The 24,778-nt window shown below is 42.7% G+C and overlaps 1 protein-coding gene across 7 annotated transcripts in view; it reads right to left on the reverse strand.

Moving 5' to 3' along the window:
• The window catches only part of SHANK1 (SH3 and multiple ankyrin repeat domains 1), a 518,963-nt gene that overhangs the window by 261,759 nt on the left and 232,426 nt on the right, over positions 1–24,778 (reverse strand). For all 7 annotated transcript variants that reach the window (XM_056543605.1, XM_056543607.1, XM_056543608.1 and 4 more), the window contains 2 exons: positions 5,081–5,284; positions 2,178–2,249 (listed from right to left, as the gene is read on the reverse strand). In XM_056543605.1, coding sequence (XP_056399580.1) covers positions 2,178–2,249; positions 5,081–5,284 — 276 coding nt within the window. The remainder of the gene's footprint in view (positions 1–2,177; positions 2,250–5,080; positions 5,285–24,778) is intronic.

The following is a 24,778-nucleotide window of genomic DNA, read 5'->3' on the forward strand; positions in this document are numbered from 1 at the left end:
GAGCAGGATGAAATGAGTTTGTCATCTCCACTATGTATGTAATGAGACTTTCTTCCGCTGCGTTGTGGGAAACCCCATGAGCAATATGAAAAGTGCAGCAGCGTATAAGGTATACAGCACCCTGCGGAAGCTAAAAATGACCCCATCCTATCAAAACCAGCACTGCATTGCAGAATATACAGTTTCTATAAATCAAGGGTTCAATTCACGCCTGGGATTTTGCATATTGGTTTATATTTATTTATTGGCGGCAGGAGAACGCCAGCCATATCCGTGATAGGAAGGAAAATAACACACAGCAGCATGTCTATGGGAGAGTCGTATATTCCGCTAATAGACCCGTGTACGCACCATAATGCTGACACTAAGCATTACTCCGCTATGACAATCTGCATCTCACTTATTGTTGCACTATTAAGGAGAAATCCATCCGTGGGGTTATAAAGCAAAAAGCCTTAAGTGTCCCATCACATAAATCATTGATATTTTATTATCTCTGCAGCCGCTGACACCGTGATGAACGATCCTCACTATTTTCCACTAAACAACTTAGTCTGGTGATTTATCTGTGTTTGGCACTTTAAGAGCTGAGTATGGAGGGCTCAGGTGCCAGGGAAATCTCAAGGTGCCATCTTTCAATTCAAAGCATGCAAAATTATTATGGAATATGCTTTAAAGGGGTACTCTGGCGCTTAGACATCTTATCCCCTATCCAAAGGATAGGGGATTAGATGCCTGATCGCGGGGGTCCCGCCGCTGGGGACCCCCGAGATCTTGCACACCGCACCGCCTTAAAATCAGTCCCCGGAGAATGTTCGCTCCGTGTCTCATTACTGTCGATCACGGGGTCGGAGCATTGTGACGTCAAGGCTCCACCCAGTGTGATGTCACGCTCCGCCCCCTCAATGCAGGCCGATGGGAGGGGGCGTGACAGTTGTCACGCCCCCTCCCATAGGCTTGCATTGAGGGGGCGGGGCGTGATGTCACACGGGGGCAGAGTTGTGACGTCATAATCTTCCGTTCCCATGGTCGGGAGCCAGAACCTCCAGCGCTGCCGGAAGCAGATACAGGTGGGTGCTGCATGCTATATTGCGGGGGTCCCCAGTGGCAGGACCCCCGCGATCAGACATCTTATCCCCTATCCTTTGGATAGGGGAAAAGATGTCTAGGGGTGGAGTACCCCTTTAACTGAAGAAAAAGTCCCCGCTACTTGGCTAATAAGGTTTATCATAGGGACCACACTATGTGATCAGGATGTGTATTATGTACAACAATTCTACTTCATCTGTGAGAGCACATTTAGGGGCTATAACAAAAAAAAATGTAAAAATGAAAAGTCTGCATGATTTTAATCTGTTAACCCTGTTTCTCTTCTGTTATTGAGCCCCTAAGAGCCTCCTCCATGGTGCCCAGCTATTTCTCATTCTCTCTACTTCAGGGAGCAGGACTGGAGCTGGGCTGTTTTCCAGTAGTACATACACAGGTACTTCCTCCCTTACTTATCTGGCCGATCACACCTGCTTCTCTCTGCTATGCCATGACATTGGTAGAAATTCACTGGACTGAGCAGGCTGGCACTGTGCTGGGGGATGATTTACTGTTTACTACTATAGATGATATGTGGGTGGGGGGGTGAAGAGGGTTATTGATGCACTGGGTTTGCAAAGGGCAGCGTAAGCAGAAAGGAACATAGTAAAAAGAATCATAGCAAGAAAGGAGCACATTTGCAGCTTTATTGAACTCCTGACAATGATGATGATGACTAATGGCTGGTGTGTGGGGGCAGGGGGGGGGATTATAGCAAGAAAACAGCTACATGACTAAAGCAGCCCTGGTCTAAGCAGAGTACTGCTAATAATGATGACAAATACAAGCTAAATAGATAAGAGTGAAGCCTTGATTTAGTGATTAAGTGATTGAGAAAAATGAGGTGTTTTATAGGAAAACCATGATGTTTTACTACAATAAATGACTAGGTAAAGATTATTGAGAGCTCCTAATCTGCCAGCTGTTTCACTGACAGTTCCATATAGAGAACGAGGAGAGAAGTTACCTAATGTTCTAGTCAGGCAAGTTGGCACCATCATGACTGCTCAGAAGGCTGCCCTCAATAAGTGCCCAGAGCCCCGTGCACTATATGTATACAAGGTGATTAGAACTTAGGACAAAATACTCACTTTAGTGTGAAGTTTCGCCAATTGCTTTTCATCAAGGTTCGTCTGTTTGTAAACTCTTGTCTTGTAGCGAAACTAAGAAAAATATAAATTATTACAGACAGATAAGACTGCAGCCATGAATACACATGATCTTATTCCTATGGTCAATGCATATACGGTATAACAGGAGTTTTAATGGTGGACCAATCCCCACTGATGCGGAGTTCATTGCAGTGAAGATGAGTTTTGAAAATTGTAAAAAATACTCATTATAATGATGAATACAGAGGGCACATACAGAGGGCACATACAGAGGGCACATACAGAGGGCACAGCTTGCCACCTGCACTCCTACCCCCTGCCACCTATTTCACGAAACTACTTGCAGATAGTTATGGCAACAGCTTGTTGTCAATGAAAACCTATATAGTTGACCAAATTATAGATATAAATTCTAACACTAAATATGGCGCCTTACTTCATCCACTGTGCTTTATCCTGCCTGTCATTGTGAGATATTATCCCTATTATATAATGGGAAGTTATGCAAAGTTGCTCCCTGGTGCCACCTATAGAAAGTAGCATATCATATACTCGACCCCCCCCTCCCCCCTGCATTCAAATAATAAAAAATAAAAAAACATACTTACCTTCCTCACCCCCTAATGCTGCAGCTGTCAGATAATCCGGTCTACGCTCCTGTGTTGCTTCTCTCCTGTCTGATCCCTGCTCAGCCAAACACAGTGCTGACCCAAGAACGGGACATCACTGGAAGCTAGCAGAATGGGAGCAGACCGAAAGAACGGACACGTGCAGCACCAGGGGAGCAAGGGAGGTAAGTATGCAGGCTTTTATTATCTTACTGCAAGGGAGGCACATAGAAACCTTTGACATTTCCTGTAAAACCCCTTTAAAGTAACAACCAGCACCTGCTTTTTACTGAAGAGGGGGAAAAAACCTTGTCTACAGATCAGTGAAATTCCTTTCTCTGAGAAATTCTGGCTTGGCTAATATTCTCCAGTCATGTTTCAAGACTCTTGAATGGTGAAGTGTGACTTGAAGGGAGGCTACCTCCTATAGCTATTTTCCTTTTGGTGGAAAGCTTTATTAACAAAGCAGCATTGCATCTCCAATATATGTCTCCATACCCCAGTTTGGCAGTCTACTCAATGAGATACAACACCATCAGACCCATAATGTGAGACTGAAATCAGGACAACCAACACTCAGAGAGTACTTAGCAGTACCCACATTTAAAGGGGTATTCCAGGCAAAAACTTTTTTTATATATCAACTGACTCCGGAAAGTTAAACAGATTTGTAAATTACTTCTATTAAAAAATCTTAATCCTTCCAATAGTTATTAGCTTCTAAAGTTGAGTTGTTGTTTTCTGTCTAACTGCTTTCTGATGACTCACGTTCCAGGAGCTGTGCAGCTCCTATGGGGATATTTTCCCATCATGCACAGCTCCCGTGACATGACATCATCATTGAGCAGTTAGACAGAAAACTTCAGAAGCTAATAACTATTGGAAGGATTAAGATTTTTGAATTGAAGTAATTTACAAATCTGTTTAACTTTCTGGAGCCAGTTGATATATAAAAAAAAAAAAGTTTTTGCCTGGAATACCCCTTTAAGCATTGTTTGGGTGAGTCTGGGTTAAGGTACCTCACAACCATTAATTTTCAGATTCCTAACATCACCCATAGTTACAGGTGGAATTAAAGGGGTACTCCTTTAAATCAACTGGTGCCAGAAAGTTAAACAGATTTGTAAATAACTTCTATTTAAAAATCTTAAAGAGTACCTGTCATCAAAAAAAAAAAAAAATAATAATAATATATTGTTCATTAATGTCTCCCTAACAACTTTCTAATTTGATGTTGTTACCAAAAATGTTTATTTATATATTTATTTTTCAATCTAAAATATGGCCACTAGGGGTCTCCCTACATGTCTGTCTCTCAGATTTTGGACTCATGCCTGCCTGGCGCATGAGTCCGAAATCTCAGTGCAGCTGGGCTGACAAGCAAGCACAGCGCAGCTCCCTGCCTGTCAATCAGACCGGCAGGAGCGAGCGCTATGCCTGCAGCACAGCAGAGCGCTATCAGGCAGTGGGGTACGGCAACTCTGCTCCGATCTTCCTCCTCTGTAGTAAACAGAGAGGAGGAGACTAAGGAGCTGCCGGCCCCACTGTATTCACAGTCTCTATGCGCTTTCCCGACAGGCATAGAGGAGGAAGGGCAGAAGTGAGCCCGGCAGGCTTCACATGACGTTGCGCCTGCCGGGCGACGCCCCCTTCCTCCCTCCACATGGGCTGCAGACTGAGCAGGAAAACTATGAAGAAAAAACGTACATAGGTGGTATTTAGACAAAAAATAAACACAAAGTTAGTGTCAAGTAGAGTCAGGGACAGATGGGGAGGGGGGATTAGGGACAGTTTAGATCATGATAGGTGCTCTTTAATACTTCCAGTACTTATCAGCTGCTGTATGCTCCAGAGGAATTTATTTTCTGTCTATCCACAGTGCTCTCGGCTGACACCTCTGTCCCTGTCAGGAACTGTCCACAGCAGGAACAAATCCCCATAGCAAACCTATCCTGCTCTGGACAGTTCCTGACATGGACAGAGGTGTCAGCAGAGTGTGGTCATACTAGAAAGAACTACACAACTTCCTCTGGAGCATACAGCAGCTGACAAGTACTGGAACGATTAAGATTTTTAATTAGAAGTAATTTACAAAACTGTTTAACTTTTTGACACCAGTTGATTAAAAAAGAAAAAAGAAAGGTTTTCCACCGGAGTACCTCCTTAACAATAAATGTATTATAAGCCACAAATGGGTAAGACTCTCTTGACATTTCCTATTTTTCACTTGCTTATGAAAGCGATGCCTCAGTGTCAAACAATTGGGATACTTGCCTCCAAATAGGGAACCCCTTTCTCAAAGGACTGCGGATATTCCCGAAGGAGACGCTCTTCGTCCAAGAACTTAGCATCCCTTCCATTGGTTGCTGGTTGGAAAAGGCCATAGTTGAGGACGTCCTTCAGGCTCTCATTCAGGGTGCACAGTATCTGCTGCTTTGCTATCCAGATAGTGGCATCTGGGTTAAATCGGAGGCATTTCTGTAAGGAGAAACAAAAAAAAAACATAAGGGACCAGCTAAAAGGATAAAACATTCTTGTAATCCGTTCATAGTGCAGAAACAACACAGGAGATGGAAAAGAATTAACGTGTTCTAGATTTTCTCCAGAAAGAAGAAAATTGCTTCTCAGGTGCCAACGGTAGACCGCTACCCTGGAAGTCAATGTCTGCCCCTTTATAGAGCTTTAAAACAGGACTTTGGTTATAGGCCAAAACAGAGACCTCTATCTGTCTGATCTTCACTCTTCATAGACTCTTCAAAGACATGACTGCCTTCTTCACAAAACAGCGCCAGACCTGTCCGAAGGTTGTGTCAGGTACCGCAGCACAGCCCAATTTATGCAACCTTGGAGAGGTGTGAAACTTTTCCTGGAAGGAAGCAGTCATGTTCTTAATATTGTGGGCCTCAGGCTCAAACTGTGGGCCTTAAAGGGGTACTCCCGTGGAAAACTTTTTTTTTTTTTTTTTTTTAATCAACTGGTGCCAGAAAGTTAAACAGATTTGTAAATCACTTTTTAAAAAATCTTAATCCTTCCAGTACTTTTTAGGGGCTGTATACTAAAGAGAAATCCAAAAAAGAAATGCATTTCCTCTGATGTCATGACCACAGTGCTCTCTGCTGACCTCTGCTGTCCATTTTAGGAACTGTTCAGAGCAGGAGAAAATCCCCATAGCAAACATATGCTGCTCTGGAAAGTTCCTAAAATGGACAGCAGAGGTCAGCAGAGAGCACTGTGGTCATGACATCAGAGGAAATGCATTTCTTTTTTGGATTTCTCTTTAGTATACAGCCCCTAAAAAGTACTGGAAGGATTAAGATTTTTTAAAAGAAGTGATTTACAAATCTGTTTATCTTTCTGGCACCAGTTGATTTAAAAAAACAAAAAAAGTTTTCCACGGGAGTACCCCTTTAACCTGCTGAAAAACTACAACTCCTAGGATGCCCGGACAGCCAACACCTGGAAATCCACAGTTTGGAGACCACTGATCTATAGTGATGTCGCGAACATAAAATGTTCGCGAACCGGCGAACTGAGCAAACCACCATTGACTTCAATGGGCAGGCGAATTTTAAAACCCACAGGGACTCTTTCTGGCCACAATAGTGATTTAAAAGTTGTTTCAAGGGGACTAATACCTGGACTGTGGTGTGCTGGAGGGGGATCCATGGCAAAACTCCCATGGAAAATTACATAGTTGATGCAGAGTCTGGTTTTAATCCATAAAGGGCATAAATCACCTATTATTCCTAAATGCTTTGGAATAACGTGCTTTAGCCCCCTTTAGGCAGCACATAGAGCCCCCCCCCCCTTTAGGCATCACATAGTTAGATCCCCCTTTAGGCAGCACATAGATTCCCCCATATTAGGCAGCACATAGTTAGAGCCCCCTTTAGGCAGCACATAGGTAGAGCCTCCCTTTAGGCAGCACATAGAGCCCCCTTTAGGCAGCACATAGTTAGATCCCCCCTTTAGGCATCACATAGTTAGATCCCCCCTTTAGGCTGCACATAGATTCCCCCATGTTAGGCAGCACATAGTTAGAGCCCCCCCCTTTAGGCAGCACATAGATTCCCCCATATTAGGCAGCACATAGTTAGAGCCTCCCTTTAGGCAGCACATAGAGCCCCCTTTAGGCAGCACATATTTAGATCTCCCCTTTAGGCAGCACATAGATTCCCCCATATTAGGTAGCACATAGTTAGAGCCCCCCTTTAGGCAGCACTGGTTTTATTTCACAGGCAAAAAAGTTTTTTTATTTTTTATTTGAACAACTGTCACACCAAATGTAATTTGCACTAGTGTGACAATGAGCAAAAAAGGTTGCCAGCGGAGTTCCCCTTTTAAGCAGAGGTCCCCAACCAGGGTGTCTCCAGCAGTTGCAAGACACACGGATTGAACTTATAGTCCTTTTAATACAGTAGTTAGCTGCTTGAAGGAAATTAAGTTTTACATCGGAGTACCCCTTTTAACCAGCGGTTCCCTCCCAACCAGGGTGCCTCCAGCTGTTGCAAGACACACGGACTGAACTTATAGCCCTTTTAATAATCTTCCGTTTGTACCTTTTTTGTTCCGTTAAACTAACGTCCGTTAGTTATAACGGAAGTATAGAACGGACATGCAGTATTTTTTTCCCGTTTATAATTAACAGATCATTGAACGTCCGTTAATTATTAACATTGAAGCCTATGGCGTAACGAACGTTACAAAATACACCCATTATTGTCCGTTAATTTAACGTCCGTTAGTGCTACTGAGCATGCTTAGTAGGGACTTCACACTCCTGAAGTCACATGGGAAAGTTGAGTAGTGCTCACACCCTCTGTCACACCCCCTCTACTTCCTGGTCAGACAGCAGGAGGCAGCAGTAGGAGTCTGTTCTGGGTATCCGTATTCATCCGCCTCAATCCGCCTGATAGCACCCCTGATAGCACTTCAACAGCGCTCTATTAACTACAGCCCAGGAACCAGAGCAGTGCACCCACCTGAACACCCCCCCCCCCCCCTCCAGGAGGCAGAGTAGTGCACCCTCCAGCACCCCCCCCCCCTCCAGGAGGCAGAGTAGTGCACCCTCCTGCACCCCCTCTACTCTCCCTCTCAATGCTGAAATGCAGACTGCGGCAGGATCATTGTGGCATCCTTCTATACCCTCCCCTTCAGGTAGGAGGAGGAGCTTCAGCTGTTGCAAGGTGTGCAGGTAGGGAGAGGTCAAACAAAGGTGAATATAACGGACGTTAATAATAAGGTATTAACGGATAATAACTGATAAACATTTATCCGTTTAATTAACGGATGTTAGAAATCTATTCATCCGTTATAATAGTTTTATTCATCCGTTATATAACGTCCGTTAAATCAGTATAGAATTGAATATAACGGATGTTTTATAATGGATTTATGAACCATAGTGTGAAAGTAGCCTTAGCCTGCAGCATGCCGAATGAAGGTAAAATGGCGTCCGTGCAGGAGGTAGGAGGGTCTGGAAGGGAGGGACTGCTGCTGATTGGCTGTAATGTGTCTGCTGACTCTGACTCACAGGGTCAAAGTTTACCGCAATGTTAAAGTATAGGGGGCGAATCGAACATCACTTATGTTCGCCCAGTGATGTGCGAACGCGAACATGCTAAGTTTGCCGGGAACTGTTCGCCGGCGAACAATTTACGACATCTCTACTGATCTACAGCAATATGGGTCAGTTCAAGATTGGTCCAGAAAGTGCTATGACATAAGTATGCTTTATGGTGGCATCTGCTCTACTCTTCAGCATTGTCTGAGCCCCAAATCCTTGACCATAGGGTTCATGACAGCAGCCAGGGGGCGCACTACTGCCTTGATTGTGTTCACTTCTAGATTAAAGGGGGTTTCCGGTGAAAAATTTTTTTTTTTATATCAACTGGCTCCAGAAAGTTAAACAGATTAGTAAATTACTTCTATTTAAAAAATCTTAACCCTGCCAGTACTTATCAGCTGCTAAAGTTGAGTCGCTGTTTTCTGTCTGACAACAGTGCTCTCTGCTGACACCTCTGTCTGTCTCAGGAACTGTCCAGAGTAAGAGCAGATCCCCATAGCAACCCTATCCTGCTCTGGACAGTTCCTGAGACAGACAGAGGTGTCAGCAGAGAGCACTGTTGTCAGACAGAAAAGAATAACTCAACTTCAGCAGCTGATAAGTACTGGTAGGATTAAGATTTTTTAATAGAAGTAATTTACAAATCTGTTTAACTAAAAATTGTTTTTCACCGCAATAGTGGTCTTCAGAAAGCTGGCTTTTCTTTGTTTCCTGTGACAATGACAATACAAAAGATCAGCAGATGCTCCAGGGACTATATGCAGTATGTATGTACTGGAGTAAATATATATATATTAGTGTATGTGTGACTGTTCACACTGGGGGTCACAGTTTCTGTTTAATAGGATCCATGACAGCTCCATAATGATCTGTCATGATGCATTGTTCTATAGGAGAAAGAGTCGGCACTTCTGTGGTGGGTGGTGTACGTGGAAAATACAAGCATATAGAACAAAAAGTCCCAGCACTCACCAAGTTGCAAGCCAATTTGCATTTATTGTACACAGGGAAACAGGACGCGTTTCGGCAAAGCCTTCCTCTGCTGTCTAGACAGCAGAGAAAGGCGTTGCCGAAACGCGTCCTGTTTCCCTGTGTACAATAAATGCTAATTGGCTTGCAACTTGGTGAGTGCTGGGACTTTTTGTTCTATATGATGCATTGTTCGACATGTAACAGGGCCCTCGGGTATAGTGCTGCATTGTATGCTATTGGCTGTCATAAATGAAATAGAAGTCTAATGGAAAAGAAGGGAAGTGTCATCCGAGTTTATAGGGGTTGTCAAGGATTAGAAAAACATGGCTGCTTTCTTCCAAAAACAGAGCCACACCTGTTCCCAGGTTGTGTGTGGTATTACAGCTCAGTTCCATTTACCTTCATGGAACTGAGCTGCAATACCACACACAAACTGAGGACAAGAGATGCGCTGTTTTTGGAAGAAAATATGTGCTACCGCTTCATCCTTTACCACCAGATTGAGAAATAGCTGCCGCATGCAAATCTACAGTCAGATGCAACAGAGCTAAAAGATGCAATACATTTCAGAAAATAATAGGTTCAGCTGGGGGCTCAATAATTCACACCAAAATATGTTAAATAGATGCATATGGTAGCCAATATAATGACAAAACTTTTCAGATAACCACATCCCAATGATTTACCACTACTTCTTGGTGACAGAGTTTTTTGGGACACGCCACTGACCCATCATGATGCTTTTATACACGTAACACCTTAGGGATTACCGTGTGTTAGAACCCTGCATTTACATGAAGAGTCCAATAGATGGAAGACTTAACAAGCAAATGAACTGAGCAGAAAGGAGGAGTCCGGAGATGTGCTGGCGGCTTGGAATTGCAGTTCAGCAGACGGAGTGGACACAGAGGAAACAGCCTGTCAGGATCTTGTTCCCAAGAGTGCTGCAGCAGCTGAGAGGAATCTGCTAGAAAGCTGAACAAGATCCAGAGATTGTTGCGGAAAAGCCCTCAGTAGGCAGTGAAGAGAAACTTAAAGTTGGACGAATGAGAGTTTCAGAAGTTTTAGCATACCCCAAATAACACTGTGGAAAAGGACTTTGTATGGGCCCCATCAAATCAAGGCACCAACTGAAGGTACCCAATGGCCACTAGTGTGATTATAAGTGGGGGTCGCTGGTGTTATCGTGGCTGCATAAAACCTATATACACATTGCAATTGTCAGATTTTTGTGCTAAACTAGAGATGTTCCCAATTAGACCCAAGATCCATACCCTGGATGCTCCGTTGGGAGGAGGCACTGCTGCCGATTTGTACCCCAGCTCCCAGGTAGTGGAGGCTTAGGATTGGCCTTCTGAGTGCTGAGAGGCAACAAAGGTAAGGGACCACAGGGATATAGGTGGACACCAACAAAACCATGTTAGATACACAATGTGGGGTGGGGGATTATCAAGACCAGTGTCCCGCCTTGGCCAGTGATTGGCTGGGGAGCATTTTGACCCTCTGGGCCCTGAGGCCTGGGCATCACTATTTTGGGAAGGAAGAGGAGCAGTGTTAAGTGCCTAAGTATTGAAACCCCCCGTTTTGCAGGATAAACCCTTTAAATTCTTTCCGTAGATCAGATATAATAATGTCAAGAAGCTTTTTCACGAACCACTAATATATTACACGGCTTCCTCTGTAATGACAGCATTAAATCATTATATCATTAATTCACTTCCTTCCCTCTCCAAGTTTTAAGAACAAGTCATGTGATACTAGAATGTCTTTTTTTGTGTGTGTATTTTTTCATGCACAGGTACCTTCATAGAGATTTTTCTATCATAATTTCTAAGAACATACCAGCTTGTACTCCCTGGTTACTGTTTCCATGGAAATCTTAAGAAAACCAAAGACTCTTGCGATGAGTTTAAAGAAAGTCCCGAAGGTCTGACTAATGGAGGCATATTGATGCGCCGTGTCGGGAGATCAGTGAGAATTCTCCTGAACAAAACCACGGTTTACCTTAATCTTGTTTATTCATGGTCAAGCCACGCGTTAAAGAGGTGCCATCCCGTTCCCTGTCTCGCTCTTTCCTGTTGCGGTCTAGTGGTTATTTTACAACAAAATCTGAAAATTCCGTTATGACGGTAGGATATCCCCCAGTCCTTCATTTATTACCCACAGGGCTCAGGGAAGATGAGATACAAGGATTTGTTTGTCAGGGTCCCTACGCTTAAGAGTTGGTGGTCACCATGAACCACCACTGACTTTCTTAGTTTTTGTTCACACGTACTGTATAAGATGTTGATTTTATGCTTTGGTTTTTATACTGTGTAAATCAATATATACTGAACACACCATAAATAAACTAAACATCTCTAGTTTAGCACAAAAATCTGACAATTGCAATGTGTATATAGGTTTTATGCAGCCACGATAACACCAGCGACCCCCACTTATAATCACACTAGTGGCCATTGGGTACCTTCAGTTGGTGCCTTGATTTGATGGGGCCCATACAAAGTCCTTTTCCACAGTGTTATTTGGGGTATGCTAAAACTTCTGAAACTCTCATTCGTCCAACTTTAAGTTTCTCTTCACTGCCTACTGAGGGCTTTTCCGCAACAATCTCTGGATCTTGTTCAGCTTTCTAGCAGATTCCTCTCAGCTGCTGCAGCACTCTTGGGAACAAGATCCTGACAGGCTGTTTCCTCTGTGTCCACTCCGTCTGCTGAACTGCAATTCCAAGCCGCCAGCACATCTCCGGACTCCTCCTTTCTGCTCAGTTCATTTGCTTGTTAAGTCTTCCATCTATTGGACTCTTCATGTAAATGCAGGGTACTAACACACGGTAATCCCTAAGGTGTTACGTGTATAAAAGCATCATGATGAGTCAGTGGCATGTCCCAAAAAGTACTTTAAAGATGGAAACCTGGCCACCCCTTAAGTCTTAAGAGATAATAGAATGTTTTGACACATAAGAAGCATTCAGCCCAAACTATTTTATGCCCCACAAGAGGACATACCGTAGTTTTATATTAGAGGGGCACAGATATAAAATTTATATATCAGGAATTATTACTTTATTGAGAGAGTAGTAGATGCATGGAATAGGCTTCCTGCAGAAGTGTTCACTGCAAATACAGCATGCACCATACCACGCCACGTGGAGTGTAACCTACACATACCTGGATGCCGTTTAGGTAATTATCCACAGTTATGATGGTAACCTCTGATTGGTTCACGTGGCATACTTTAGGTTGGGCAGTCTGGGATGGAGCCACTCCCAGATGAAGGTTAGGGGGCTGAAACACGCGTTAAAGAGGTGCCATCCCGTTCCCTGTCTCGCTCTTTCCTGTTGCGGTCTAGTGGTTATTTTACAACTATACTATGCACTGATGTAGTTTGCGTTATGCATTGTGAAACACCACTTTATGCATGTGGCACTTTACCCTATTATGTACTTTACGTTTCATAGAAGAGAGAGATAGACACAAGGCTATCCTTCATATAAGATAGGGCTAGGGACTTTTCATAGTATTCAGAATATTGAGCAGACTAGATGGGCCAAATGTTTTATTTCTGCCGACACATTCTATGTTTCTATCTTATATGCCTATTCCTGTGTTCTCTATGTGGAGGGGTAAGCCACAGCATGTCCCTTTCTGAAAAAATAGTTTTGGGTAGAAAAAAAATTAACATGCCAGACCCTTCTCTTTACCGACATCATCGGAAGGCCACCATACACCTTAAATGGCTGAACCTGCTAATTAGCCGACTTCAGTCCATTATTCAACAGAGGCACTATAAGGTCATGTTCACTGTGTACGCTGCATATTTATGGTGTGTTCAGTATATATTGATTTACACAGTATAAAAACCAAAGCATAAAATCAACATCTTATACAGTACGTGTGAACAAAAACTAAGAAAGTCAGTGGTGGTTCATGGTGACCACCAACTCTTAAGCGTAGGGACCCTGACAAACAAATCCTTGTATCTCATCTTCCCTGAGCCCTGTGGGTAATAAATGAAGGACTGGGGGATATCCTACCGTCATAACGGAATTTTCAGATTTTGTTGTAAAATAACCACTAGACCGCAACAGGAAAGAGCGAGACAGGGAACGGGATGGCACCTCTTTAACGCGTGTTTCAGCCCCCTAACCTTCATCTGGGAGTGGCTCCATCCCAGACTGCCCAACCTAAAGTATGCCACGTGAACCAATCAGAGGTTACCATCATAACTGTGGATAATTACCTAAACGGCATCCAGGTATGTGTAGGTTACACTCCACGTGGCGTGGTATGGTGCATGCTGTATTTGCAGTGAACACTTCTGCAGGAAGCCTATTCCATGCATCTACTACTCTCTCAATAAAGTAATAATTCCTGATATATAAATTTTATATCTGTGCCCCTCTAATATAAAACTATGTCCTCTTGTGGGGCATAAAATAGTTTGGGCTGAATGCTTCTTATGTGTCAAAACATTCTATTATCTCTTAAGACTTAAGGGGTGGCCAGGTTTCCATCTTTAAAGTACTTTTTGGGTATATTTAGCTAAAGCAGATTCCTGTGTTTAATGGCATGAATATACCAAGAAAGTTAGGTTGGTGGTTGTCTTATTTGGGACGGGCATAAGCACTTGGCAAAACCAGACATGTTCATTGTACTTAAAGTGTACCTGTCAACAACAAAAACTTTTTATATAATGTAGATAATACCATTATATGTATATTTGCTATATACATTGGTTAAAAAATATGTATATTTTTGTCCCTGCAGCTAATGCCTGTGTGTCTCTATGAGGAGTCCAAATACAGGAAGTGAGTGCGGGACAAGCAGGGCTCTGTGCTTGTCCTGTCCTCACTTGTCCCGTCCCCACTCCTCACAGGCCATAGCTGCAGGGACAGCACTTTTTCACCCATAAATATACACATTTTTTAACCAATATATATTACAAATATACATATAATTATATTATCTACATTATATAAAAAGTTTTTGTTGACGACAGGTTCACTTTAGGAAAGAAAGGGAAGTAAGAGGCCTGCACTAAGAGCAGAGAGCAGTATCACTAGTGGGGTGTTGGATGGTGACTAGTTGGGGTTTGAGTGGTCCATCAATTACAGATTTGACTCTTATGGCTTATGGGGGGAGGGGTCCAGCACTTGCCATGCAGTTATCAGCACTGTAGAAGAACATTCGTGTATTAAATAGTTAAATTCAGGTTTATAATAATTATTCTGAAAAAAAGTCATCTCATCCATGCTTTTTCTTTTCACTGGGTGATGGAGATGTTTTTGGCTTTTGCACTAGATGTCTTCTGAGTCCTATGGCTAGAGGCAGTGCATTAATCTTTCCCGTAAAACTACTCACAGCAGCAGTTAATATGCTGCTCTCTCAGCAAAGTAGTTAACAATAAAAAGCAGTTTTCTCTACATAGAACTTTAGCGAGGATAATTCTGTGTGATAATGGATGACCCTGAAGAAGGGCAGATCGGGAAGAATCCAAAAGGGCAAGTCATTCTTTTTAATATTCCAAAAAGGAAGTAGTCGTGAGGACTGGTTCAGGTCGAGCGGCATTGGGTTGGTAGTCACAAGGGTATTAGTGAAGTAGAGGTTACATCCAGGCACTGGAAGCCCAAAAGATCCTCTGCAACATAACAAAACCCCAGTTTGATAAATGGCACCTGTTAGCTGGGGGCCCCATTACAGATTTAAAGGGGTGCTTCAGTACTAAATCCTGTGGATAGGGGATAAGATGTCTGATCGTGGTGGATCCGGCACAGCACCCCAGTGTTATGAACATTTATGTTAAGAACGCAGGCTGTGCTAGGCTTCGGATCGACCGTGGTCAACACACCCCCTCCATTCATGTCTATGGGAGAGATGGAGATACAGCATTCATGTATTACCAAATCTCCCATAGAGATACATTGAGGAGGTGTGTCAACCGATTGCTCCATACATGCGGATTACCAGGGTGCAAGGCCGGAAATCGCGGGGGGTCCCAACAGCCGGACAACGCATAACTCCCCCCCCCAACTGCGATCGGACACTTATACCTTATCCTGTGGATAGGGGATAAGATGTGTAGTACCGGAGTACCCCTTTAATATTTAGGGTCTAGCTATGGAAAGTGCAGAGGTCACAGTCCCACCGGAAACTTGGTGCCTAAGGGACCCAAAATCTCCTACAGAACATAAGATGACATCAGTATTACAAGTGGCACATGGTAGGGGAGGGGAGCCTGTTTTAGATTATTTGGCTTTGGGATCCAGGGCAAGTGCACAGCTACGACGAGTCCTAATACCAGAGGCAGCGCAAAGGTGTATTATAACATAAGAAAACGCCTCTATAAAGCTATAGAGGGTACAGAGGTACCAGTCGCACCTTATCTCAGATGCCTGAAAGGGCTCAAATACTTCTTTGGAACATAAGATTCCACCAGTGTTGTAAGTGGCACATGGCATGGGGGTCATGTTAAAAACATACTGTGTAGCATATGAGACAATGTGATACAATATATTAAGTACAGAGGTTTAATCGGATTTATATGCCCATGTGTACCCCAACAGTACTAAGGTATAGAATAAGTATTTGGTAACAAAAGAATATATCACAATAATGAAACCAATATGAACAATACATGTTAGGGGATTCTAATTTGCCTATGTATTGTGGCACATTCATTATTTTGTTATGCAGCCTTTTCCCCTCCCTTTTTTTGTCCTGCTTTTTCCCACTTTTGTGTACCTGTCCTTTTGTATTAAAGGGTACCTTTCATCAAAAAAAACTTTTGATATATTATAGATTAATGTAGGCAGAATAACTTTCCAATAGCATGTTATTAAAAAATATGCTTCTTTCTATTTAATTTTCCACTTTGAATAAATGACCACTAGGGGTCTCCCTACCCGTCCTTTTTTCCCCATAGATTTCAGACTCATGCTGGAGTCCTAAATCTTAGACTGCGGCCGGGACACAGACAAACTCAGCACTGCTCCCTGCCAGGGAGTTTGTCTGTGTCCCGGCTGAAGTCTGAGATTTAGGACTCCAGCATGAGTCTGAAATCTATGAAAAAAAAAGGACTGGTAGGGAGACCCCTAGTGGTCATTTATTCAAAGTGGAAAATTAAATTGAAAGAAGCATATTTTTTAATAACATGCTATTGGAAAGTTATTCTGCATACATTAATCTATAATATATCAAAAGTTTTTTTTGATGAAAGGTACCCTTTAAGGCTAGGTTTCCACTTGGTTTTTTTTCTGGCAGTTTTTGGAAAACTGCCACTGCAGTTTTTGAGCCAAATTCAGAAGTGGATCCATAAGGGAGGAGAAGTGTAAGTCTTTACTTTATATGTCCTATTCCTTTTGAATATATTTCTGACTTTGGCTCAAAAATTGCGATGGCAGTATTCCAAAAACTGCCAGAAAAAAAACAAGTGGAAACCTAGACTAAAGGGGTATTCAAGGGAACTGTACTTTTAGATACGTATCCCATAGGGCAGTGGTCTTCAACCTGTGGACCTCCAGATGTTGCAAAACTACAACTCCCAGCCGTTGGCTGTCCGGGCATGCTGGGAGTTGTAGTTTTGCAACATCTGGAGGTCCGCAGGTTGGAGACCACTGCCCTAGGGGATTAGTAGAGATAGGAGAAAAAGGAAAAAAAACACAGGCGCCTAGTGCATTATCTCAGGTTAACAATCAGATTAAAATAAGTGATTATATTGTGCTCACCTTGAGCACAATAAATATGCGCATGTCTCCCCAATAAATGGGGTACAGAAGAGTGAAAGTATCCGGAGGGTGCTGCGAAGCCGTAGGGAGCTGGAAGCCGGTGCGGGGCTATCCACAAAGTGTACTGGACAGCGATTAGAAAATCCCTCTTTTAGCCGCTGCTTCTCCCAATGGATACACTCGAGTTGATATTCAAATAAAAGTAATTTTATTTTCACCAATTACGCGTTTCGGGTATTAACCCTTCCTCAGGATGCCAATCTGAGAAAGGGTTAATACCCGAAACGCGTCATTGGTGAAAATAAAATTACTTAAATAAAATTACTTTTATTTGAATATCGACACGAGTGTATCCATTGGGAGAAGCAGCGCCTAAAAGAGGGATTTTCTAACCGCTCTCTAGGGGATTAGTGTCTGATAGCAGGGGTTCCAACCGATGGGAAGCACCCACCTCCCCGCCCAACCCTCCGGCCCCCCACTTTCCTGACAACCTGCTCAGCCAATCAATGCCAGCAGTGAAGGCCCGTCTCAGCCAGAGAACAGGCTGTCACTTGCATCCATCCAGGACAGTGGGGGCCAGAGTGTACCAAAACCGGGTAAGTAGCCGGGACCCCTTACAGTAGATAGCGAGTGTCCAACCAGAGAAAACTGATGTCCAGCACTAAGTGATCCGATAAAAAAAACTCACCTTTATTGGAGATTCATAATTTCATAGAACAAGACACAGGTACATGAAAACTTCTGACGTGTTTCACGCAGTTATAATACTGCGTGAAACGTGTCAGAAGTTTTCATGTACCTGTGTCTTGTTCTATGAAATTGTGAATCTCCAATAAAGGCAAGTTTTTTTTTATCGGATCACCTAGTGCTGGACATCAGTTTTCTCTGGTTGGATGTACTTAATGGAAGCCGGGGCGGTGCCGGCGGGTCCGTAGCACAGGTGTGTCTGAGAGGCCGGTGTGTAGCGGCACATCTCTTGAACTTGGTAGATCGTGGGTGGATCCCAGCAGTCGGACCCCCTGCGATCAGACACTTATCCCCTATCCTGTGGATAGGGCATTAATGTCGGATAAGTACAGTTCCCTGGATCCCTTTAAAGGGGTTATCCAGGAAAAAACTTTTTTTTTTATCTATCAACTAGCTCCAGAAAGTTAAACAGATTTGTAAATTACTTCTATTAAAAAAATCTTAATCCTTTCAGTATTTATGAGCTGATGAAGTTGAGTTGTTCTTTTCTGTCTAAGCGCTCTCTGATGACACGTGTCTCGGGAACCGCCCAGTTTTGAAGCAAATCCCCATAGCAAACCTCTTCTACTCTGTGCAGTTACCGAGACAAGCAGAGATGTCAGCAGAGAGCACTGTTGTCTGACAGAAAACAACAACTCAACTTCAGCAGCTGATAATTATTGAAAGGATTAAGATTTTTTAATAGAAGTAATTTAAAAATCTGTTTAACTTTCTGGAGCCAGTTCATCTAAAAAAAAAATTTTTTTTCCTGGAATACCCCTTTAATGTTTGTCGGAAGTCTGTAACCAAGGGAACACATAAGTCTGCATGGGAGCTATATACACAATACGATATATTTGCAAAATTGTTTCATTTTGTAGTCTAGATGCGGCGCAATCCCAAAAAATATTTACGTAGACATGCGTGAATGATATTTTAATTTGCCTTGAACATTCCTTGCCGTACATTGCTGCCTGCATGATCTTATAATAATAAATTAACGTTGATATATTCCACGCTCATATGATGGAATACATGTCCATTCCATATATAAACTCTCCGAGCTGTAACTTAAACAGTACAGACACCAGATATATTTGCAAAGTACAATTAGCAGCACAAATAACAAATCAATGGGAGAGAAGCAAGTCCCGCTGTTTGTTGTACAATATATTTACCCAGCAGGAGTAAATGGAAGGGTATTGGTTTCAGAACATTTCAGGAAAAGCGAGTTAATAGGCAACCATTTGATTATGTATAAAATGAAGGCTTTGTTTTTTGATGGCAGAGACCATACACCCGCCAGTAAATGGAAATACTTCTGAAAATGTAGAACATAACAAAGGGAGCTGCAGTGAAACAATAATGTCTGTGCACAGACAATTTGCACAACCACTTGTCAGATAGTGGTTTTTATAGAGAAAGGCTGATCATGGGGGGTGGGGGAGTCATACTGGGATCAGCTGCTATTGCCTGGGAAACCACTGTGACAGTGCTCCAAGATATACGGGACTGGGCATGGATCAAAGGGTATGGATGTAAGAGCCCTCAGGTGCCAGAACCTATTGTTGAGGCCATTATTAGCACTAAAGCAGGGGAACTATAGCATTGCATGGACAAATACCAATTCTTCCAGCACAAAAAAAAATAAGCCTTAAAGGGGTACTCCGCTGCTCAGTGTTTGGAACAAACTGTTCTGAACGCTGGAGTCGGGAGCTCGTGACGTCATAGCCCTGCCCCCTCATGACGTCATGCCCCACCCCCTCAATGCAAGTCTATGGGAGGGGGCGTGAAATGCTATATTGCTACAATGCAAAAAATGAAACAAGTGAGGGGCTTTGCTCACCATTTGGCCAAATAGTTTGGACCATCCCACCGCGATAAGGTGACCTCATTGGGACAGAACCTACACTGTGAATGTGCCTCTGTGCAATCAGTTACCAGGCTTGTAAAGTCTGGAACATCTAGCACCTTATAAGATGGGTGGGGTGCAGCAGTGGCGGCACCCCAGTTCCTGCAGTTTCTCAGTGACTACTATATCTGTTGTGGGTATTTTTCCAGCATTATTTGCACTATTACATATTTTACTTCTGATGTATAGATTGTCTATACACCGTAATATATAGCACCTTACTGACTTGCAGTGTTGTACTTCTCATACTGTTTGTATATATATGTCACTCTTGTATATATGTCCTTTTTATTCATAATGGTGCTTATATTTATATTTATATGTACTGCTTAATTACGGATTTATGTGCAATACCCCCCCCCACCACCATCTCCCCTGCAGGACATCCGGTGGTGCCGTTTTTTGTGATGCATTGTCTTCCTCTTTGTGTGTATCTAATTTTAGTGCATACCAATAAAATTTGTTTTTACCTTTTCATTAAAGTGACTCTTTTTGGAGCTTCTTTGCTTTCTTTTTGCTATGTTCAGTTCTGAGTCACACTTACGGGTCTAATACGTTTAGGGAGGGTGTTACAGTGGTACATTATAGATTTTTGTTATCACACACTTATTATTCTCCCCCACCTTTTTTGGTCTGTCTTTTTCTTGCATTATTACTGCCAACATGGAGGTAGCCACTCCCCCATATCTATAACACAAACAAGGATAAGTTGGCCTGCATATACTGATACCAAACTACTGCATGGAGCCAGCATACAGGTGCACGCTGCTAGGCTGAATATACATAAACAGGAGAATGCAGCAGCACACTGCTAGCACAAAGCTACAGATAAAACATGAAATGCTATATTGCTACAATGCAAAAAAGTGAAACAAGTGAGGTGCTTTGCTCACCATTTGGCCAAATAGTTTGGACCATCCCACTGCGATGTGTATATATATATATGTATATATATATATATATATATATATATATGCTCACCATGACTCCACAAGGCATTCTAGATTATTTGTTTCAAAATCAGACCCCATAGCCCCCATAAACAGCATTTGATAATCCTGTTGAGTCAGCAAAAAACTTCACACACTGGGCTTGTTTCCTGTGTGAGCTGCAGGGAGAGGCTGCTGTAAGCGTGAGCAGTGAGTGCCCTCCAGCCAATCAGAAACACTCAAACACTGCACACTGAAGCTGTCATCTCTGTGAGCTGGGGAGAAGGGAATGTGAAGTGTTGTTTAAGGTAGACGCTAGTCATCAGTGTGATAAGATCTCCTGGACTTCCTGCCTAGAGAGAAACAGGGTATGTGCTCAGCAAAGATTACACTTCACATTGCAAAGTTATATAACTTTATCATGTGCAGCTATATAAAGGTAATTTCATTTGGCTGAAGTTCACTTTTAACTCCTGGCAACTCCCTGTTGAGAGCTATAGTTTTGCAGCAGCTAGGGCGCCACTTGTTGGATACCACTTAGTTATATCGATATTCAATTCTATCATTTTGAGTAAACCAAATATAGCAACCAAATCTTGGCTATTAGTTTTTTTTTTCTTATCGAGCTATGATGCTTTTACATTACATTCTGTCAATTTATTCTATGGAGCAGTATAGTTAAGAGCGGGGATAAAAGGCAAAATTCAATTACAGTTAATGGTATGCAGCGTGCTCCAATCTTCATGATTGATTCCTTTTAATTCCTCATTTCACAGCGCTTTATTAGAAGTCTTCATATGCATAAAGGCGGATATATCAGCAGATATGTGATTTGTTGACCAATGTTCCAGATGCAGCCTATCAAAGTCAACTCATAAACTAAAATGTAGCTCTGTGAAGATGTATGGGATAAGGGGATGAACAACTTTTCAGTTTATTTTCTGTATACCATAGGTAGAGTAGTTGCCAACTTTTTACAGACAGCAAGGAAATTTCAATAATGCAAATAAAAGACATGCTAATTTTTCAGTTTGCCCCACCCATTTATATAGGGAATGCCCCCAACCTATTGTATATTAATAATAAATACTGCATATGATCCCCTTCAGAAAAAGTCAGAATGAAAACAAACAGAAGAATGCCCAATAGCATTCTAGGACTTGTTGGGCTTCAGGCCAGGCCTAGTCATTGGCTGAGAGGACTTTACTTCAGCTGCATGCATGCCACAGATTTAGGCATTTCAAGTCAAGAAGTACTTCAACTGTCAGACCTCCTGCCAGTAGCCTACCAGTGTGGATCAACCCTAGTTCTGCCAAGAAACAGAGAAGAGGAAGACAGGGACACCCACCTAACATCTAGACCTTGTTAAGGTGTACGCACACCACGTTTTCACTCTACGGGTGCCGGATTCGGCTGGGAAAGGGGAAAACCGTGCACTCCCGTACCCCAGCCGGACCGACACCCTAATCCACTGATTTTAATGAGCCGACCAGAGTTACCGTTTTACTCCGGTCGGCTCATTTTTGACCCGTCTCCGGTTTTCTGACCGGACTTCAAAACATAGTGAACTACGTTTTGAGGTCCGGTCAGAAAACCGGATATGGGTCAAAAATGAGCCGACCGGAGTAAATGGTAACTTGGGTCGGCTCATTAAAGTCAATGGATTAGGGCGTCGGTCCGACTGGGGTACGGGAGTGCGTGCTTTTCCCCTCCCCCTGAGGGATCCGGCACCAGTAGAGTGAAAACATGGTGTGCGTACACCCTTACAGGGTTTTCCTTTGCTATGGCCATCTACTGCTCTATTTGTGGGCCTTGTTCTAACTAGTGATGAGCAGCAGGGGCCATATTCGAATTCGGGATATTTTGCGAATATATTGACGATTATTCGTCCTATGTTTAGCGAAATTCTCATATTTGCTATGTTCATTCACTTTTTTTTCCATGCGTAAGTTTGCATGGAAAATTTGCATAAAATTTGCATAAATATTTGCATGTGAAAAAAAAACTAAGAAAACAGACCCACGTGATAGACCCATGTGATAGACCCCTATTCGCATGGAAACTTTGCATAAAAATTTGCATGTGAAAAGAAAAACGAATATTCATCATTACAAATATATAGTACTATATTCTAAATATTCGCGAAATCGCGAAGTGCAGATATTCGCGAAAAAAATCGCATTACGAATATTCGTGCTCAACACTAACCAAACTGTGAACTATCCTTTATTAAATTGGATCCAGTAAAGAAAGAAACAGACTCTTTTTATTACAGTTTGTGTCTACCTTATGGCTGGCATTGTCTTTCTGAACATTAAAGGGGTACTCCATTGCCCAAGCATTCGGAACATTTTGTTCCGAACGCTGGGTGCAGGCTGCGGGTATCGTGACGTTATGGCCATGCCCCTTCGTGATGTCACGCCCACCCCCTCAATGACAATCTATGGTGTGACGTCACGTTCCCCACAGCCAGTGTTTGGAACAAAATACCCCTTTGACATCAAGGACGCCCCCATCTCCAACACAGGAGGCTCCTACACCAAGAAGTGCCGAGATAAAAGATTTAAATCATTAGTATGGCCCTCCAAGCAACCTGCACCAGTTTACAAGAATGTGGGTGCATTTGTAGGACTTACCAAGCCCGCCTGACTGTGACCCACTGTGGCACTGCAAGGCCCAGCTTAACCACAGGTTGCATCCCCCTAGAGGCCTTCATGTAAAAACAATACAATATGTTTACAGACCCTTAGGTCTTCCCCTTATTATTCTAAGTCCAACTCCAAAACCATTATTCTGCAAGACAAAAGTGTATACTCTGACTGTCCTGGCCTAATACCAATGGTGACCATATTTGTTCTTTATTGTAGTGCCTCCGGCATACTATGCCCGCACAAGTGTTAAGAATGGGTAGATGCTCGGCCTTAATCCGTGTATGACTACCACTGTACTATTTTTGCCGAGTGTCGACATAAGAAAATTCACACCAGTCCAGGTTGGTATGAGTTCCCTTCTCGGTAGAGACCCTAGGGAGCTCTCTTTTAATTCAGGAAAAACAGTTGGTTTTTACATTGTGCAAAGAAGGAGGTTTAGGGAGGGTTAGTTATGACATCACAATTAATATGTTACAGTTTGATTGGTTGTTCAAATATTTTGTCCGTATATATTAGCATATCTAGTGTCCATTAATTTATTTGCAAAAGTTCTCTGTTCGTCAGATGTTTAGTCTTTCTACTCCCACATGGAGTCGTCTCAAGGCCTCTATTCGGAGTCACGAGCAGATAGCGTATATGGGTAAAACTATGCATCATTCTATATGCTGATTAGTCATTTGAGCATGGCGTAGCATAAGTCTTTATTTTGCAAGCCCTATAGCTGGAGATTTCTGCATTTTTTCACAAAGCCCAATGTTTAGACTTCTTGCCTCCATAATCTCCATCTCAAGGTTCTTGATTACGTGCAAAAAGCAGCTGAAATGTTTTGAATTAAGGAAAGCAAAGTTCTTCTGTAATAGCATCTCTAGCATTTTAGCAAAAGTATATGAGTATAGATATAGCGATCAATATATCAATATATTATAAACCCAACACAAGTACCTACAGTGTGATAAACTTGCAAATATTCCATATTAGTCCCAATCTTCACAATACCAATTTGCAAAAGATATGTATGTTTTTTTTTTTTGCTTAAGGACCTTTGGAGGTCCCTATGATGTATTCTTCCCATAACTCCCTGTAACGGTGAGTGACAGTTAATCGGACCAATCAGAAATGGCTCTGCCCCTATCCACATAAGGGAGCGGCGGCCATTGCTCGCTCTCTTGTTCCCGGGCTGTCAAACGAGCAGGATCTGTGCAGCTGTCTTCCGCAGTGAGTTAGGCCCGAGCCTTGCGGCTATGGCTGATCTATTCAGAATTGTGAGTGTATCAATCCCTAAACACTCTGCAAGATCACCGGACCTAATCTAACCCTTAATCTGGACGGATCTTCGCAAATTACCCTAATTCAGAGACTTTCAAGAGAAGTCAAGGTCCGCAACAACTGTCATTGAACTGTATAGAGACTGTATTCCTGAGACTGTTACTGTTTATTGGATGTACCACAAGCATTTAAGTAAAGCTATCCAAGTTCAAGTTCAACTACCT

Source organism: Hyla sarda, chromosome 10 (genome assembly GCF_029499605.1).
Source record: "Hyla sarda isolate aHylSar1 chromosome 10, aHylSar1.hap1, whole genome shotgun sequence".
Lineage (NCBI taxonomy): Eukaryota > Metazoa > Chordata > Amphibia > Anura > Hylidae > Hyla > Hyla sarda.